Here is an 18,856-nt window from a genome sequence, read left to right on the forward strand (position 1 = left end):
GTGCAATATTCATATTTGTTTTAATATTAAGTTTATATACGTATATAATATGAATATTACATACCTTTAATATTTTAGTACTAAAAAATAAAGTACATATTTTGCATAATCTATATTAAATATTATTTATTATCTGTACATAATAGAATATATTACAATGTACACATAGCTTGCAATATATTACAATAACTATTACAAGACATACATATATCCTTTTTACATTAACTGTTTATTTTATTATTCACTTATTCCTTTTACGTGCATTCAATGAAAAAATATTAGCCGTTTTCTCTTATTTCCGTTAAAATATCAGACTTTCGTAAACGTTAAAAGTAGATTTCAGTAAAGTTATTTTTACATTTAAACAGTTTATATATTTGAAGTACAAAGAGAACATTTTTTATCGAAACGTGACGTTATAAAGTTTATTGTTCTGTTATAAATTTTGGAATTCATAGTAAAAAATATTTTGAAGATAATAGCAAGGAATTTCTCTTTTATAAATCCTGGCAAAGCGTTTATAATTAAAAATGAGAAAATTACAGATTAAATGATTAAAAGTTTTAAAACATCTATAATATCATCTTGCAATAATTACTATGCTAAAAAGACTTTAGAATATGTAATTTATCTTTTGTAACAACTTCAACAAATTAAAGATATTGAAAACAAAACTTTGTACTTACAAACTAATCCAAAGTTAAATAAAGCTATAACAACATATTATATGCAATGAAAGAGCACTCAAATTATCATAAATAGATTGATATGTAAAGACTATAATATGTATGGCTTAAACTAAATTTATATTGTTTCAAATAAGGTACAAATAAAATTAAAAAAAAATGTATATTTAATATTACATATTTTATGAATAGCATTGCAGCATTAGGAATGTATAAATAAATATCAAACTACGAAAAATAGATTTCAGTATAAAATTAACAATTGCACAATACGATTTTTAAATTTCAGTAATCAAAACGTATCAACAAGATATATAGATTCAAATTACATGCTTATTAATCTGTATACTGTGCGATCTATCAATTATCATTTAATTTACATTTGTTTTCTAAAGGTACACAAATATTGTAATTTGACAACAATATTGTCCAGTTAAAACAAAAGGTGATGTAAACAATAAATAACATTACCATTATAAAATGGATGATGTTATTAATATTTCTCCTTTTCTCAATTCAGATAATACAACAACATGCAATATCTCTAATTGCTTCACAATCAAAAAATAACTTTTACAATTACGTTTAATAATATTCTTAATTTTGTGATATCAATGAAAATAAAAGTTAATAAAGAAAAACAATACATTATATATAAAATATAATTTGATGCCGTATATATCTGTGTGTGTACATATGTATTGTACAATACACGTTAATATTTCTTTTCCAAATAACAGTCCAATATATTCAACAGATAATTTTTTTGTTAAAATACGAGTTTTCACTATGGATATAATATATGTATTTATACGCTATAGAATAAATAGTTTTTACTTAATTTTAATAGTTTTTACTACACAAATTGATAATAATTTTTTACTAGGTTAATTTTTAATATCAAAAATCAAGTCAGATGTATACTTAAATAGATTTTTAATAAAAGTGATTTAATCGAATAGATAAAATTTTACAAAATAAAGTCCTATATTAAAATAAAACAAATAAAAGAAATAATTTTATGCAGCAAATAATATCCACACACAAATTAATGATAGGCCACCAGTGTATGTACTATCGTAATACTAATGTACCCATATCACAAATCTATTCAAACAAGTTTAAATAAATAATTTCATATTTCTCCCCTCCCATGTTATATGCTTTATAAAATTCTAAATTCCATTAATATAATAATACCCTTTAAAATTTGTTCTCTAAATAAAGCAATCAAGAAAAATTGTTACTACTTATATCAGCTATTTTCAGCATTATAAGTACTAACATCTTTTTCAAACATTTCAAATATTCTTCTTAGGACAATATCGAGCATCCAGGAAATGTATACTTACCACTTCCTTTTTTAAAATTTCAGACACATGGAAAACAATGGAATATGATACTTGTTTCGAACAGTTAAATATCTAAATATAAGTAGGTGAATCTTTTAAACTGATACCACAAGCATCACAGACCGAGACATTTTTCTCGTTTACTAATGTACATCGTGGACATTCTTTTCCACCACTTGCTAATGGTTTATCCTCGTTTCCTTTGTGCCTCGACTTTCCACACATCTCACAAATTTCTTTCGATGAAGAATTAAGATAGGTGCAAGTAGCACAATTCCAATTTACAGCTTTATCTTCTGTTTCATTTCTTTTTTCCGAGTGAGAAAGTTCTAAGTTCTTCAATGTATCCGCGATTTTTACAATTTGATCCGCCGATCGATGTGAACGTTGAATTGGAAGCGTCTGACTACCATGTCTTTTTTCATTACTATGAGGAGATGATTGACTTTCTGAAGATGCATCGTGATATCTATTCGAGTCCATTAAATCGAAGGAAGAAGACTTCTTTTTGAAGGGTAATGTATCGTGATGATGATGTCGGCCATTTGTCATAGACGAATCGATGTCATTCACATCGGTTCTTCCACTCCTCCTTTTTTCAGACCGATGTATACTATGTTTCTCATCGTTATCATTTTGTTTAAAAGATTTTTGTTTACTCAATCGGGACTCGCATTCCCGTTTATGTAAAATATCTTCTCGATTACCAAGATCTTTAGAATAGCCTAAACTTTCTAAATTTCTATACACAAAGTCCCAAGAATCATAATTGTTCCTTTCACCGACCGATCTTGCAGATTTTCTATCGATTTTTCCGTAATCGTAATGGTTTCCATCGCTAGATTGTCTTCTATAAAAATCTACTTCCTCCAAATCTGATATTCTATGAGATATCTTTCGATTATGTAATTTATCATAATTTGCAACCGAAACCGGCATATCAACCTCAATTAGTCTACCCGTTGGTACTCTTGTATATCCTGGCATTGTAGTATAATACGGATTGACTCCACTCATATATTTATTACCATGTGGTAAACATCCATAGGCACTACATCGATTTCCAAAACTGTGATCTACTGGTTGAAAATATTTGTAAGTTCCAGGTATCGAATTCGTATCTTCGATATACCTGTATTCTGAATGACAAGCAGGCATTGATGTATTATAACTGGGAGGCATAATGTGATAAGGAATCGACGGTGATACCGCATCCACACATGTGGTTTGCGGATAATGATAATCCCTATAATTTTCCGCTTTTGTTCGAGTTTGATGCATTTTCTCAAGAAAACGATAGTTCAATGCTCTGATTGCTTGTTCTGGTGTACCAACGTGATTTTCCCGAAATTCTAATACTTCTAACCATGAGATACTATAATTCTGTGAAACATTCTCCCATATTTGCTTCAAGATCTACGTTTAAAATTGTAACTCTTTTATTTAAGTGTATCTTTATAGAAAAAGTACTATAAAAGTATCATAATAAATATTCTTACCTGACATTCAACAAAAGCAACTATTGCATCTCTGCTTACACAAGATACTTTATCAGGGTCAATAGGACCCTCCAAAGTAAGCACTCCTAACCCTGTATGTTTGTATCCCATTTGTTCAAACATTAATTCTGCTCCTATTAAATTTGCTTCTACTTCATGCTTATAATATCCACTATAAGTCTAATATAAAGCAAAGATTAATTAATTGAACATTTTCATAGCTTGAAAAAAGCAATGCAAAAGATTACAAAAATATTAACCTTTAATGTTCTATATTCTCTTCTCCAAGGTTGAGCCAAAAGATTGGCAGCATATAAAGAAATAGCACTCCAGGCAGTTGCAGCTCTATATCCACTAAAATCTTGCAATGTGGCTGCTGATCTGTGTAATATATCTGCGGTTTCTTGAAATACATATTTATTTTCATTTGGAACAAGACAAAGATTCTCTTTAATAAAACCTAAAATACAGAAAATTGTTAAAAATTAAGCATTCAATATTGTTACATATTTATATATTTATTATATATTTACCTTCAAGTTTATGACGCTGTTGTAATTTTAAAGGACTGTCGTCTGTTTGTAGATAAACCAAATGGCTTTGCTCTAATTTCATGCTAATTTCTTGCAATCTATCCTTGCCTCTTATTATTAAGTCATTTGCCATTTTTATCACTGCAACAATATACATTTCTAGTCACTTGTATTTTCTATATGTCTAAAATTGTCCAAGTTATTTCACAGAAACAAAACATTTAGAAAAAAACAGTATTTACATGTTTAATGTAGGATACTTAAAAATTTGAATAGTTAAATGGTAATATTATTCAAAATGAAACACAAATAAATTATCAGTGAAAAACAGAAGTGAGCTTAAAGATGTCATTCAGAAATAAACATCTTTCACACCTATTACAAAACCGTCTAGAAATGCAGTTTTAGATCAAATTCTTGATTCAAACTATGGCTAGCTCCAACCTAAAAATAAATCCTATATTTAGAAGCACCGCTACAGTGTTTACTCCAGGAGCTACCATAATATATTCTCTATTTGGAAAATGCTCCATCTCATGTAGAAACGTTCATCAAGCTTCTCATTATATTTCAAAAACATATTATTCCACTTCATAAACAATAAATATTTTTCTTTACAACTTTTTTCTTGGTTATGTTCAAGTTATATCAAGAGCATGAAACAAACATATGCTAGAAAGATAATCGTCGATACGAAAGTTGCGTATAGAGTTATCATATAGTTATCACCACGATTCATGTTCATTTCGAACAGCTATAGTTGATCTCGTAGATGACAAAGTCATAGTTAATGTTATTGTTTACATTAAATTTACATCCAAAATTTTTTATACTATAATTTAGTGGATAATTATAATAACAATAAAAAAACACAAACAATGATGACAGATATGGAAGAGGCAGAAGCAAGAGAACTTCAATTACAAATTGAGAAACGCGATAGGTAACTTTCTGCGTTTCACATTATTTATTTATTTTACAATTGTTTGTAAATATAGTCGCTGTCGCACTTTACAATTACATATAAAATTCATTTATTTATAATTGTACACAATTATGAGTATCAATAATATACATCACATTTTCCCAAAATTTTATAGCAAAGAAGTTGAATTTGACTTCAAAGTAGCTGTGAAGAAATTAGCAGAAGGGTTTTTAAATCAATATCAAGAACAGTGGGAACAAACTGAGAAAAAACTTGATGAAGTAAAGTAAGTAGAAGTAAGAAATACAAGTATTTCCTGATTTTATGTTTCTTGCTATTTTTGTTTAGAAATAAGCAAGAGACTTTGCTCGATCAGATGCAAACTGAGAACAAAAAACTTCAAAATGTTTTTGATGATGTTAAATTAAATGAAACGGTAAGTATATTGATATTGAAATATAAATTTCATTTTACAGAAATTTTTGATATGAAAGAATGGCCCAAAATATAAAATATATAAGAGAAACATATATTACAGTTTCAGATGATTAAAGTTAGTCAAGGTAAATTAATATTAATGAAAAAAGAAATGGCTTCCATTCATGAGAGGACATTCAGATTAAAAGTGAGTTATAATATTTATATACTATACATATATATTTCTAATTTATTATTATTTATGTAATGTACAAATTATATTTGTGTAGAAACGAGCGTCAAGGTTGCAGCAGATAATACAGAAGGAGGCCTTAAATAGAGAGCAACAACGAGAGCAAGAACTTCGTCGGGAACAAGAATTAATTGGTAAACCAGTGATAAGTTAAGAAAAACCATTATCTAGGGAGATAATTAATATCGGCAAAGACACATAGACATATAAGGACAGATTGTACTTATACACACATCATGTTAAAATGTGTGTCTAAACTTAGTCATTGATTTTATTGTGTAATATAACTTATACATACATATTTTTATACATTACCAAACAATTTCCCATTGTCCATTAGAGTCACATTTCTCAGTACCTTTACATAAATAATTAAATGTTGTTCTAGTAGGAAAACCAATGATTTCCCTATCTTCTTGTATTCTAAATGTGTATGTCGATTCATATGTTCCTATAAAATATCTACAAAAGGATGCAAATAATACATTATTTCTATTCATAATATAAAACATGAGATATATTATTGTTAATTCTTACCTAGCATGGGAACTAATTATTTGGTCAATAATTGCAACCCCGCCGTCTTTAAATTTACTTAAGACGTAATCTGATGAAATAAATCTAAGAACTGTATAATTAGATAGGTACTGTTTGAGTTCACTGAATTCTAAACAAATTTATATAATTAATAGATGTGCCCATGTATTAATCTCTTAAGGAAGTTTCGGTATAATTTACCTTCTTGTGTTGCATCTGTAGCAACAAACAAAGATTTTAATTGTAGTTCGTCCAATTTATTTTTTAACTGAGAAGCAGCAGATTGTATTGTTGGCACTGTTGAAGGGCGACCAATTAAAAAATCGCGTCTTCTTAAATGGACTGATAAATAAGGTCCTCCAACTGCATTCCTTATACCCTATAATTAGAAAAAGGATGTATTTTATAATTTAAATCTTTTTATTAACTTAAGTGAAATTAGATACTTTTTCTTTAGTCCAGTCATCTGGTCGTTCAATGTTATCATATTCATTTGTTGAATTAAGGAAAGTTTTTCTATATTCATTAGCAATATTATATAATTCAGAATTATATCGCATACTACGTCTAGCTTTCCAATATTCTTTTGTACCATAAAAGTCATGTAATGCAATCTCCATGTGATCAAACATTATAGATCTATCGTAATAATTAAATTAGTTGTAAAAGATATTGTACGTGAAATTTGAGTATTGTTAAACAAATTATATATTTTCTTACCTGTAAACATTAGGTTTAAGGTTTTGTTTAAGATCAGACGTCATACCATGAAATTTAATACACTTAACAACTCTAGAAGTTATATTATGATATCCCCAAAAATATCCAATATACTTTTCTGATTCTACTTTATGAAATTGTAATGATTTATCATTACATTCTATTATTTCATTTTTATCTTCAAATTTACCTGTCCTGAACATTTCTTCGTCGTTTTGTAAAATATATACAACATCAAGACGTGTTTCATTATTTTCTGAAGGATATTCTGAAAATGCAAATCTATATTGATTTTATTGTTCACAATAAATAAATGAAATTTTATACCTTGTAAAAACTGATATATTTCAATAACTGGTATATATTTTTGTAAACTCGAAATGTCAAAAAATAGACTCCAAGGCAATTGTGTTTGATATCCTATGTGTTTACTACGCCAATGATACAAATTACCTGTAAAAATAGAATAAAAATAAAATGATACAAAAACTACTTGTACATTATAAAATTACCCCATGGTGGCAAAACTAATTGCCATTTAAAATCTTTTTCTTGCTTGATTAAATTTTTTATAAAAACTGCAACACGAATAAAAACGTCCCTTCTTAAGTTAAATCCTTCTGGAGGATTAACATCGTAGAGTATATAACTGAAAAATCATTATTTATGTAAAAAATATTAATTTTAAGGTGATATATATATATATATATATATATATTTATATATAACAAAGAAGTAAGCTCAGACCGATTTTGCGAGTAACGTGATTGAACGCTGCATTTATTGTTAGTTTCTCCATGTTCATCTGGTATATCACAAAATTCATTTCCAATGATATTTTGTGTAAAATTAATCAAAAGTAATATAAAGTACAATACTCTTAAAAATAACAACATATTTTACATTTTGAGGTTATATTTTACATGTTACGATAGGTCAAGAACACTTCGAACATTTCCAGAGTAATATAAGAAATGTTTTGTATTGTGTAATGAGCTTTAATAAAATATATAATAAATAAATTTGTATTCCATTTTTATCCTTTTTCAAAAAAACATTTGCTTCTAGAAGAGATTAAAGAATGAGATTAAGGATAGTAAAAAAACAACAGCAATAACAACAACATTGTACAGCTTGATTTTTGTTATACACGAATTACAGACTTAAATCTCCCTTATTCCAAAATGGTTGTTGATGGGTAGATTACAATTTGCTAATTCAATTGATAATAATTATAATAATGATAATAATAATTATTATTTATCGTCTTATACAATATTTATAATTCATAGTTCAGTTAACATAGTTTCTGCCCCCTTATACAAGCAGGGCTGTTATGTTACATTTACTGTGACTCATTTCCCATACTTTTTCATTTATCCTATTAAAGTATACACTTAGCATATAAAAATTACAAGGACAATTTATATTGGTAATGGTAGTAGCTGTAGTTGTAGTAATAGTTATGATAGTGGTAGCAGTAATGGTAGTTGTAGTAATAGTAATAATTATAGTAGTAGCACTAGCAGCAGTAATGGTAGCAATAATAATATTATCGTTATAATTATTTATGCGATAACTATGATCTGTTATCGTCCCCATTTTCCATGATTTTTTTTTAGTACTTTTCACACGCGCGTATACTTGTATTATGAAATCTCAGATCCAATTCTTGGTTGCTTAAGACTCCAAGTGTACTGTGGGCACAGAAAGTTATCCACTGTCCCTGTCAAAATTTGTGCCTCGTTGTGATTCTTTTTAAATGTGTGCTGTTTTATAGTTTCTTGTCACATTCTGTTAGCAATGACATTAACTGGTAGTAGAATTCTTAGTCTGCAAACATTGGTACATATCATAATACTGAATTGTCATTATAATAAATATAACACGAAATTCATTTCTATTATACTAATTCCCCTCCTGTTTTGCATCTCCATATGAATTCTCTATTGTTAACATCACAGCTAAAAAGTTGCTTTATGTTAACAGGAAACACACTATTTTACATTCGATATAAGAAACGTGAAGTAGTACATGACATTTAAAATTTTTAAAAAGAAAAGAAGGGCAAATGATTTATGCATTAATCGCACAGTGCACTCATTCAGATATATGGTATTATTTGAATAGTCCGTCACTTTTCTCACACGCACACTTCATTTTCATATTTGCTACAGTTTTATACATATATGTATATATACACACGTATATACATGTGCGTTTATGTATATATACGTATATTTATATTTAAAATGATATTTAAATTTCTAGCAAACATTTTAAGTTTCATCATTTACAATAATGAAATAACATAATGTCTAATATTTGTTTTCTATTTATTTTTGAAAAAAATTAAAAATATCTTAAAGAAATAAATAATCATGTAAAGTGATTTGCAAATGTTAGAAACAATATTCCTTTATACTTTTCAAGTATAAAATTATTCTGAATATGGAATATACAACTTAAGTAAATAAAAATTCCATGATAAACGAATAAGTACAAATATCATAAAAAACTGATTTATAAGAACAATATAAAATTTAACTAATTATTTTAGCAACCATCTTCTGATAATAATTAAAAAATTTATTTCTTTGTGCACTGTGTACTATACTATACATACATATATATAAAACACATACAAATATATGTATGTATAGTTTTATACTACTTCACATTTAGAAATATTTCTGACGATTACCCGCTTACTAGCACAATTGAAAATTTTTATGCTGGCACAATTACCTGAGTGTCCAGGTAAAATAGTCAGATATAAATAAAAATCAATATAATTACATATCGATGATTTATGCACTTGTACAGAATCATCGCATACAAGACAAACATTTTTGAACGATCTACAAATCTCTTGGGTTTTGATTTATCTTGTAGTTGATGCTTCTGACAAAAATGTTACATAAACCAAATATTTTCTTTTCATTTAAAATGGGCCCAACCCATGCACTTGTTGCACACACAATTTTTTATTTTGATCGATTTCCTTTGCTTCTGAATAAATTTATTTGAAATATTTGTTGCATATTTACTACTGGGTTGGTAACTAAGTGATTGTGGATTTTGTCATTAGGTGGTATTGACAAAATCCGCAATCACTTAATTGCCAACCCAATATTATTCTTTCCAGATTACTGCAGCAATCTAATCTAAAAATTCCATCATATAGATATATTCCAACAAAATTTACTATAATATTCATTCAGAAGTAAAGTAATTGGATATTTAATAGCGATTTAACATTTGTTATTATTAGGATTGTAGTATATTTACCTGCATTGGGCTTTGCAATGAAATGTTAAAAAAATTACAGGGATGTTAATAAATAATTCGTATATACACAGGGAAAGATATATACACATACACACTCACACACGTACGCACGCGCATACATATGTACAATACTAGCATTAACACACACAAACATATGTCATACAAAAATCCAGAATAACGTTAAACTTGTTCTTCCGGCAGTTCGGCCGAATTGAGCATACAAAAAGAGTGTATGAAACAAAAGATACATTGTGAAATAACACATAATACATACTGTTACATCACAATATTACATATGTTTTACGTGCATGTTTTTACCATGTATTAGCATGTATATTTCTTCTAAGAACCAAAAATGAATTATGCAGAAGAATAATATTTCATTTAATGTAATTTCATTTCCTCCATACTTTTTACAATCTTATGATATGTGTAAACTGATAATAAAGAAACTTAAATATTATAAGTATCTTTCTTTAGATATTGATAATTTGCTATACAACACATAAAGCTGTTACATTTAAACAAAACTGTTTGCTCAGCATTGCTGAAGACAATATTTAATATTCATTGCTTTGCTTCTTCATCAGCATGTACACTCTAAAAGGGTATAATACATATCCTTTTATGGGCATAAATTTGTACCGAATTGAAGAAAATCGAAAGCAAAACAAATCATAAGTTTAAGCAGTTGTTCATTATTTTTTGGTAAAAACATTACGTATATAGTAGATGCTATTAGTTTTGCTTATTCAAGCTCTATTCGATACCGAGCAGTCGGAGGCTGGATTCAGGCGAAATTTTTTCGTATCTATGTAAATATTTATAGTTAAATACATAGAAGGCGGCAAAGCTGCTACATATCGAGTCATGATTTACATATATGCGATTATGAATGTGGCTGCTTTTTGGAAGGTTTGCTTTTATTTCTTTTCCTTGGAATGTCCATTGACACTATTAACTAGCGTACATTAAAAATAAGTTCAGTCATTTACACATACTGCAGACACTTCCGAAAGGGAGAGACGGCCATTCTGTTTCACAAAGTGACTCAGTTTTGTATATCTATTCATTTGTACAAATTAGTTCTGTACAATCGTGTAGCATTACATTAGGATTAAAAAAGGGTATACATTGTAATACTATTGTAGAAATGTTTTACCTCAAATAAACTTTTCTACTAGTATTTTGGAGATTGTTCGGTGTAACTAAAATAACTAAACGCGCGTGCAGTTCCGAATTATTAATCGTTGCTTTTTTTTATATCCCGATAATCAGCTTTCTTTAATAACTAAATAATATAATTTGCATGTGCAAACGTTTTTACTACGATGACTTATCTTTCAACACAATATCAACAAGAAATTCGGACTTAACATCCCCGAAAGGAATTAACCGACGATTAAAAATCATAGGACCAGTTATTAAAACATTTATATAAAGAAACAGGAGCGTACCACCTTGTCTCAGTATTGAGGTAGCGTAACGTTGCTTTGGCTTAGCGAGTCTTTCTGATTATCTAGAAATATTTCAACTGATCGGTGGTACTTAGAAAAGAAAAAGTTTTCTACACGCCGAAGAATGAGACTGTACATTATGATCTTTACATGTAAGACATATTTTGATCTTCCTACTGCGTACATATATGTCAAGTGTCAACGTTACATTCTTGTACACACGTATACGACTGTGCAATCATCGTACTGCATTGTAATTTCTTTGGTAGAAACTATTTGGTACGTATGCGCCCATTCGGAAGGTCGTGCAGAGCAATGAAGTTACAACGAATGAACAGCTCGCAGGGGGTAGTTCACAGGGAAACAAACATCAACAACGATTCCTCAAGTATCAACAACATTAACAACATCCCATTATAACTTATCATCATTATTGTGATCGTCTCTATCATGACCAGTTTTATCATTACAGTCACTGTCGTAATCTCAGTCTTTCGCCACACCTTCAGCCTGATAACATTTTGTAATGAGTAATTATAATTATCATCGCAATCATTGTCTTCAGCAACATCGTCATTACTGTTAAATAATATTTATGGCCATTGTTAGTGTATTTTTTTTGTTGTTCTTGTTATGGCCATTTCTTCTGTATTTAATTTTTTCTTTCTTTTACTTCGTGACTTTTTATTATATTTATAATGCTCTTCATCTTCGTGAATTCTTTCTCACTATCGATCGAGTCTACTAATAATCATTCTTGGAACTTTGAAACAAGATGTTAAGAAATACTTGCAAATGAACTATCGACATGAAATTCTTTTCTTTGGATGAATAAAAAATGCTAGAGAGCCGAATGAGACATGATTTCCTTATGATCAAACAAAATAAAGACAGTATAACGATATACGTGACTGATCGATAGAGTTCAATTATCAATTAAAGTTACAAAGTTCCTTAATTTTATAACACCTACTAACTTTGCGTACATGTACTTATACATTGCGCGATTATTTTGGTATAAAATGTCCGTTCCTTAGTTCACGATAAATAAAAAGCAGTTCCTTTAAACACGTCCATGCAACCGGTTGTCTGATAATTTTCTAGTTACGATAGTTGCTTCGGTGTAATTCTTTAATATATTACGTGTTTATATGTGATCTACAAACATTTAAAATTTATCGAAATAACAGAGGAGGACAAGTATTCCAGCGCTCCTTCTGTATGAAGTAATATGTGTGTGTGTGTGTGTATATATATGTATATATATATACATATATATACATATACATATATATATGTATATATTGTTTTATATATATATGGCTTATTAGGTCACCGTCTTATAGATGCAGAAATATAGAATGCAGTCTTTTCCTTGTACATAAATAGTTTCCTCGAGAGCAATGGCACTAATATAATTTTGGGGATTTTTATTTTGTGCGGTATGTGGTATTATCAAAATAGACAGTTGTTTTATAACTATTTGTTACATAGTATAAGTACATAATATAGTATAAGAAATATGCAATTACGTCCTGAAAATGTTTACGAACTACCATGATATTCATTATTCCGAAAGCTACAAGTCTTGCTATTCTTAAGAAATCGAGGTGAAATTAGACAGAATTATTGTCGTAATTACCTATAACTGATTCTTTGGGCTTTCGAGGAAAAATATATTTCACGATTCCCTGACCGCTCACTACATTTCAGTATCTATATGAGAGTAATTGATTCAGAATTATTATTTTTTATGCGAAATCCGTAACAAGCGGTTTATGAAACATACGCGACATAAAAATTGATAAAACGTTTTAAATTTTCTTCTTGAACATACAATAAATCACCATTTTCTTTTAACAGATTATGTCCGATCGTGTTTTCATATCACCGCGTGTTACAGCTCTTAACAGTATGAAGATACCCTTAGAATGATACTTAAAGCTCTTACAACTTTTACAACACACTTGCATACAGAGAGTAGTAATAGCTGGGGTTTTGGACTAGACGTGATGTGGTTGAAGATGAGGCAGCCTGCTAGACGAGTTGGATCAGGATTTCATACTATTCGCTTCATCGAGTCGCCTTTCTGTTCCTACTGTTAATAAATTTGCAAACTCCATCTCTAACAACTGCCGAGCCTGTTGGAGTACAGAAAAATGGTAAAAATAGTAAATATAGTAAAGATTATATATAATTTTTAATCTCTGATAACTGTATAGCAATACATTAAACTAAAACCTACTTGTGTGTTTTGCGTTGGAATTTGCAAAGCTAGAGCAAAACTATTCGCGTCGAAACTTTCATCGAGGGCTATAAGAGCTCCATGTACCCCAGATTCTAAGAGGTTGTTACCATATTCCTAAAAATACGAAATTGTGTTTTATCATCATTACAGTATGAATGATTTATAAAATGAAAAGTAGTAAAATGGAGTTACTTTCAGGCCGATAGATTGCACCCATCTTATAACACGATCATTACTCCATACAAGAACATCGACGTTCGCACCTTCCGCCATTCGTCTCCTTTCTTCTAATTGTTGCCTATCATAATTTAATCGTTTTAAACACGAAATGCCATATTGCAAGCTTGTTCTGTAAAAAGAAATAAAATTCGGATCAAATCAACGGATCTAAAAATCACTATTAAACATGAATTTTTGTTTTTAATGATTTATCACCTGTGAAAACTATCAACCATTCTAAGTTGACCACGAAGGTCCTTTTTGGTAAGGTGATCCAACATTCTAGCATCAACAAGGCACTCCATGAAAGTGGATCGATACTGTGGCAAACCAAGACTTGGAAGCCAAACATTACCAATCCATTCGTGATTCATATCTCCAAATGCTAAGGTTGTGCGAGAAGTTTTTGGTGCTGATGGACTTGTAAGTGACACCATTTCTTGAATAGCTAACCGTAGTTTCAATCGATGTAGAGGATTACTAAGAATAAAAATTATTACATTAAATGTTAGTGGTTTTATATTGTATGGAACTCCATCATGCTTGTCATCCAAAATGTGCAGAATGTGTTAAATAACTTAATTTCATACCTTATGCCAATTTCACGCTGAATTTCGGTATCACTAAGAGCACTCATTATGGCACCACTTTTGACATTTGCCCGGCAAGCTGCAACATACCACGTTGGCATGCCCACCCAAAGCTCAAGCCAAGCCACTACAGTTGGTCCATTCCATAGAGCAAAAGGTGTTCCAGCTTTCATTGCCTCCGCCAGAAGTTCGTGTCGTGAGGAATCTAACATACTTCCAAACATACTTGGACTGAAAGAAAATTAGTGCTATAACAATTATATTCATTAATTATTTAAATTATGAATATATTTTTAGTTACATATATGTACCTTTTCTTTTTTCTACGATCAAAATCGCTTTTACTACCCATAGTGCCAGCAACAGAAACATTATCTCCATAATCAGGATCTGCAGGTGTATTTGCTCCTCCCATACCTGGTATATCTCCAGGCATTGGTGTATCTTTCCCCTTGATCTGTAACCAAAGTTCCCTCTCTGACTTTTCTCATTTTTCTTATTTAGTTATTTGGTTATTATCTTACATAATTAAAATCTGCATTACCTTTTCTTTCTTGCTGAAAAATCTACCAAGACTGCTCTTAATGCCTTTCTTCTTTTGAGCTGCAGCTACTGCTGCTGCGGTTGCTGGACTCATGGTAGATTGCATGTGCAAATGCGAACTAGACAATTGTCCAATTGGCAATCCAACACCAGACAAGTTGTTCTTATGCAAACTGTCCTGGCTGCTATGACGTGAGGACAATGGGGAAGGGGGAGTCCCAGAATTGAGTGCGCCGTTGTTATGTTGCCCATGCCTGCTGCATGGAGCGCTAATCTAGTTTCTATTTCTACTCTAAATAATGCATTCTAGCCCACAAACTATCCAACTTATATCTTTTTTTCTATGCTGTATGTACCTTCTATATCATTTTTGTGATCTGAATTGATTCAAATTATATTTCAGATCTTTTTCAAGATACATCATCACACTAGGCAAACAACCAAATTAATAACAGGATTCTCTAAACCATCTAATGTTCTGTACTCTTCAATATTTAAAGCATAAAGAGATCAATGTTTTAAGTTACGTGAGATAAGATATGATCAGGGAACTTACTGAGCCAAGTGAATTGCATTACTTAAAAGACTTTTAGCAGTGATATATGATTGTGCTTATACATGATAGTACATGGGCATAAGCACAAATACTATTTAGCTTCGAATAATATATGTGATATGATTTTTTATTCCAAATTGCGTATTTTCAATGTAAATGATATTCCTAATTGAGTCATATTAAAGCATTCAAGTTTTAATTTTGTACTATTCAAGATATCTACAACTGACAATTGCTACAAACAAATAACTAGTAAACTAAAGAAGAAATGAAGCAATATCAATATCAGTTTTGGAAATTCGTGAAAAAATATCATTATATCACAATCCAATATCTTATACATATAAAAACAATATAGTATCATATGAAAGAATAAAAAATATTTCTTTCCAAGAACGTCCAAAATGATAAATTATGTTTGACAAAATAGTGAAGAAATAGTTGTAATACCTACTCAGTATTACAGGGAAGGCATAGAAACCTGAAAATATAGCTGATCACTGCTTATGAGATGGGGTTGTCATAATAAGTACCGTTTAAAGACAAAGATATAGAAAAACCGCCTTATCTATGAATTCTATTGAAACAATTATAATCTTTTATTGAGATAATAAAACTGTTAATTGCATTTATTGGATCCATCTATATCTTTGCACCTATTTCTTAGAAAACAACCTCATTCGCGCAGGAGATTCAGACGCGACGTTAACTCGATGCAATTCTCTTGGCTGCCTAAATTCCCTCGTTTGTTTGAGACAGCGATGTCTGTCGTGAACTGGGCAGGCTTGAATGTATGATGCATGGAAGAAGCTAATATCAGTTTCTTCCAGGGACTCATTTCTATCAGATCTATCAGTCGGTTCGTCCGTACCACTGTGCTCGAAAATTGGGGCTGTAGGCATAAATATGTGACATCTTGCATACTATTCATTGATCATACGTTTCTTGTAATAAGAAATTATAGTTAAAAAATAGAAATATTCATAATGAATTTTGCAATACAAAAGTATCTATAATTATCAGTCCCTACAACAATTTTTTTGTAAAAACCTAAGATCATCTTAGTAAATCCCTTTTTCCAAAAAAAGGTATAAAAAGGATCTGTTACCATCGATGTCACTTAGGTCGACCTCTAAGTTGTTCATTTCATGCCCACATGGGCCACTCAAATATGTCGTGCACAGCGGCATATGTTGCGGATTACATGCAGTACTACAATCTTTAATTAACCTGTGAGCAGGAAAACCACTGCTGGGAAATCCGGCTTGTCCAGTGCGTCTGGCAGCATAAACAACGCACAATGCTAACTACTTACAAAATAATTACTGAATTTTTGGCAATCCACCTCTATGTATGCAAGGACTTTGACAATTTATGTATTATTATTTAAGCATTAATCAGTTGAATGAAATAGCATATTTACGGTATTCAGTACACATAAAAGACATCTTGTTTCTCAACAAAAAACTTAGAGTCCTCATTATCAGAGATGTGGTTGCAAAAATTTTGTTTATAATACATTATCATCGCTTTCTCAGATAGTGCTCGTGTAGTTCAAGCATTGGATCCACGAAGAAATTCGATGTTTGTTGATATTGACAAATTGAAAATTAAACACATACCTTCTAAGTTCCTCTTGACTATGAGCAAGTGCCTGGGCTACTCGTTCTAGCCTGATCGATCGAGCAGTTAACGGTGAAGCTGCATCGCTACCACCACTTCCTGCACCACCAGTGCTGTCTCTTTCGCTCACTGAATGCAATTCTTCGCCTGATAACTGCAACTATAATATGATATAAAAAATTACACATATGTCAATGCTACTGCCTTACACATGTCGAATTGTGATCACAGTTATTTACCTGGCTCGCAGGAAGGGATTCCGAAAGTTGACCTGGACTAGCTAAAGAGGCAGCATATTGATGGAGATGCGCTGGAGACATTGATGCTGGTGCCTTCAAAATGATAAAAATATTGAAAATATATTTTTAAACGATTAAGGATTATAAAGTAAACGGTACTTACCGTATGATATTTATGTAAATAATCTCTGTTTGGACTATGATGCGATTTTGGAGTGGATCGTCCACTTAATGGTGGAGATGCTCGTTCGAGACTTCGTCCTCTGGCTAACAAATTCATATGTTCAAGACTACCAACCCGGGACTCCAACTCCTCGGCACGCGCCTCGGTACTTTGCTTTTCTTCCTTCATCAAAAGTGCACTTTGACATATTGATATATAAAATATGGTATAACAAATAACGTTTGATTACCTGGATTAATCTAATTTCATTATTAATTGCATCTAATTGTTCTTGTAACATTAATGCTAATGTTTGAGCATCCGTATGTCCTGTAGGACTAATTACATCAGCTGCACAACTGAATAAACTTTCGTTATCTCCATCACCTTCTGCATCACTAGAAACATCAAATGCTTGTTGTACATTCGCAAGGACATGAGCCTGCTGTAACTTTTCCCATTCTTGCTCTGCTAAAGTGCGCGCTACATAATTCTAAAAAATTCAGAGCGTGTTATTCAGAGTTTTCTATTATATATTTAATTTTTCATATACTAAAGTCTACTCTTTTATGTACTACCTTTGCTGGATCATCTTCGATTGCAGGTCGTTTACCCGTTCTTCTTGGTAAAGAATGAGTATCAAAACTACTATGACTTGCACTCCTAGAAAAGGAACCTGGATCCACTGCATTAGGGGACAAACTTCGAGTTAGAGCATCAGTTTGTTGAATATTGAACGCAATTTCTTGCTGAAGCATCTGCCTTTTCACGTTATCGATTTCAAGGCGAGCTTTCCCTAATTCCTTAACTATTTCGGCCTTCTCATTTTGAAGATCTTCCGCAATCTTCCTAGTCTTTTCCAGTTCTTGCGTGAGTGCGTTTTTCTCTTCTAATGCATGCATCCTTTCTTTTAAATGTACTTGCAATCTTTCATTAGATTCTGAAGAAATAAATCAAAGCTAATAAGTATAAGAACGTATTTGTTACTAACAATGTAATTACTTT

The 18,856-nt window shown here is 30.5% G+C and overlaps 4 protein-coding genes across 23 annotated transcripts in view; 1 reads left to right on the forward strand and 3 right to left on the reverse strand.

The window, feature by feature from the left end:
* Window positions 1-1,605: 1,605 nt before the first annotated feature.
* Window positions 1,606-4,723, reverse strand: LOC126923241 (uncharacterized). 3 transcript variants are annotated; one of them, XM_050736535.1, is made up of 5 exons: window positions 4,515-4,723; window positions 4,071-4,211; window positions 3,798-3,997; window positions 3,538-3,717; window positions 1,606-3,454 (listed from the first exon to the last, which is right to left on the reverse strand). In XM_050736535.1, the coding sequence occupies exons 2-5, from the start codon at window positions 4,201-4,203 to the stop codon at window positions 2,111-2,113; spliced, it is 1,857 nt and encodes a 618-aa protein (XP_050592492.1). In that variant the 5' UTR covers window positions 4,204-4,211; window positions 4,515-4,723; the 3' UTR covers window positions 1,606-2,110. The 3 variants fall into 3 exon arrangements, with proteins under 3 accessions (XP_050592492.1, XP_050592490.1, XP_050592491.1); XM_050736533.1 differs by having other exon boundaries at window positions 4,446-4,722; XM_050736534.1 differs by lacking the exon at window positions 4,515-4,723 and adding an exon at window positions 4,313-4,459.
* A 76-nt stretch (window positions 4,724-4,799) lies between these two features.
* LOC126923256 (biogenesis of lysosome-related organelles complex 1 subunit 6-like) lies at window positions 4,800-5,966 on the forward strand. The gene is made up of 5 exons (XM_050736564.1): window positions 4,800-5,013; window positions 5,171-5,281; window positions 5,344-5,431; window positions 5,534-5,620; window positions 5,703-5,966. The coding sequence occupies exons 1-5, from the start codon at window positions 4,949-4,951 to the stop codon at window positions 5,817-5,819; spliced, it is 468 nt and encodes a 155-aa protein (XP_050592521.1). The 5' UTR covers window positions 4,800-4,948; the 3' UTR covers window positions 5,820-5,966.
* Window positions 5,905-7,958, reverse strand: LOC126923244 (GDP-fucose protein O-fucosyltransferase 2). Its single transcript, XM_050736541.1, has 8 exons — window positions 7,670-7,958; window positions 7,435-7,571; window positions 7,250-7,375; window positions 6,923-7,190; window positions 6,649-6,841; window positions 6,404-6,581; window positions 6,203-6,332; window positions 5,905-6,127 (listed from the first exon to the last, which is right to left on the reverse strand). Exons 1-8 carry the CDS (start codon window positions 7,816-7,818, stop codon window positions 5,977-5,979), a joined length of 1,332 nt encoding a protein of 443 aa, XP_050592498.1. The 5' UTR covers window positions 7,819-7,958; the 3' UTR covers window positions 5,905-5,976.
* Window positions 7,959-8,154: 196 nt separating this feature from the next.
* LOC126923227 (liprin-alpha-1) overlaps window positions 8,155-18,856 on the reverse strand; it is a 42,579-nt gene continuing 31,877 nt past the window's right edge. For 11 of the 18 annotated variants that reach the window (XM_050736493.1, XM_050736504.1, XM_050736497.1 and 8 more), the window contains 13 exons: window positions 18,430-18,791; window positions 18,102-18,344; window positions 17,852-18,034; window positions 17,689-17,781; window positions 17,449-17,609; window positions 17,057-17,104; window positions 15,272-15,527; window positions 15,039-15,184; window positions 14,728-14,958; window positions 14,354-14,617; window positions 14,111-14,267; window positions 13,916-14,032; window positions 8,155-13,811 (listed from right to left, as the gene is read on the reverse strand). In XM_050736493.1, coding sequence (XP_050592450.1) covers window positions 13,722-13,811; window positions 13,916-14,032; window positions 14,111-14,267; window positions 14,354-14,617; window positions 14,728-14,958; window positions 15,039-15,184; window positions 15,272-15,527; window positions 17,057-17,104; window positions 17,449-17,609; window positions 17,689-17,781; window positions 17,852-18,034; window positions 18,102-18,344; window positions 18,430-18,791 — 2,351 coding nt within the window. In that variant the 3' untranslated portion in view covers window positions 8,155-13,721. The remainder of the gene's footprint in view (window positions 13,812-13,915; window positions 14,033-14,110; window positions 14,268-14,353; window positions 14,618-14,727; window positions 14,959-15,038; window positions 15,185-15,271; window positions 15,528-17,056; window positions 17,105-17,448; window positions 17,610-17,688; window positions 17,782-17,851; window positions 18,035-18,101; window positions 18,345-18,429; window positions 18,792-18,856) is intronic. The other 7 variants (XM_050736501.1, XM_050736500.1, XM_050736495.1 and 4 more) reach the window with 7 other exon arrangements.

This window comes from Bombus affinis, chromosome 13, assembly GCF_024516045.1.
Source record: "Bombus affinis isolate iyBomAffi1 chromosome 13, iyBomAffi1.2, whole genome shotgun sequence".
NCBI classification, from domain to species: domain Eukaryota; kingdom Metazoa; phylum Arthropoda; class Insecta; order Hymenoptera; family Apidae; genus Bombus; species Bombus affinis.

What these genes read in the sequence shown, in the direction of transcription:
- LOC126923244 (XM_050736541.1), bottom strand. Translation starts at nt 7,818, where the DNA reads ATGTTGTTATTTTTAAGAGTATTGTACTTTATATTACTTTTGATTAAT. An exon ending in ATTAGTTTTGCCACCATGGG is followed by an intron (nt 7,376 to 7,434) that starts GTAATTTTATAA and finishes CTATTTTTACAG; the next exon opens with GTAATTTGTATCATTGGCGT. An exon ending in ATAATTAGTTCCCATGCTAG is followed by an intron (nt 6,128 to 6,202) that starts GTAAGAATTAAC and finishes ATCCTTTTGTAG; the next exon opens with ATATTTTATAGGAACATATG.
- LOC126923256 (XM_050736564.1), top strand. Translation starts at nt 4,949, where the DNA reads ATGATGACAGATATGGAAGAGGCAGAAGCAAGAGAACTTCAATTACAA. An exon ending in CAAATTGAGAAACGCGATAG is followed by an intron (nt 5,014 to 5,170) that starts GTAACTTTCTGC and finishes AAAATTTTATAG; the next exon opens with CAAAGAAGTTGAATTTGACT. An exon ending in AGAGGACATTCAGATTAAAA is followed by an intron (nt 5,621 to 5,702) that starts GTGAGTTATAAT and finishes ATATTTGTGTAG; the next exon opens with AAACGAGCGTCAAGGTTGCA.
- LOC126923241 (XM_050736535.1), bottom strand. Translation starts at nt 4,203, where the DNA reads ATGGCAAATGACTTAATAATAAGAGGCAAGGATAGATTGCAAGAAATT. An exon ending in GAGAATATAGAACATTAAAG is followed by an intron (nt 3,718 to 3,797) that starts GTTAATATTTTT and finishes GCTTTATATTAG; the next exon opens with ACTTATAGTGGATATTATAA. An exon ending in TTGCTTTTGTTGAATGTCAG is followed by an intron (nt 3,455 to 3,537) that starts GTAAGAATATTT and finishes TTTTAAACGTAG; the next exon opens with ATCTTGAAGCAAATATGGGA.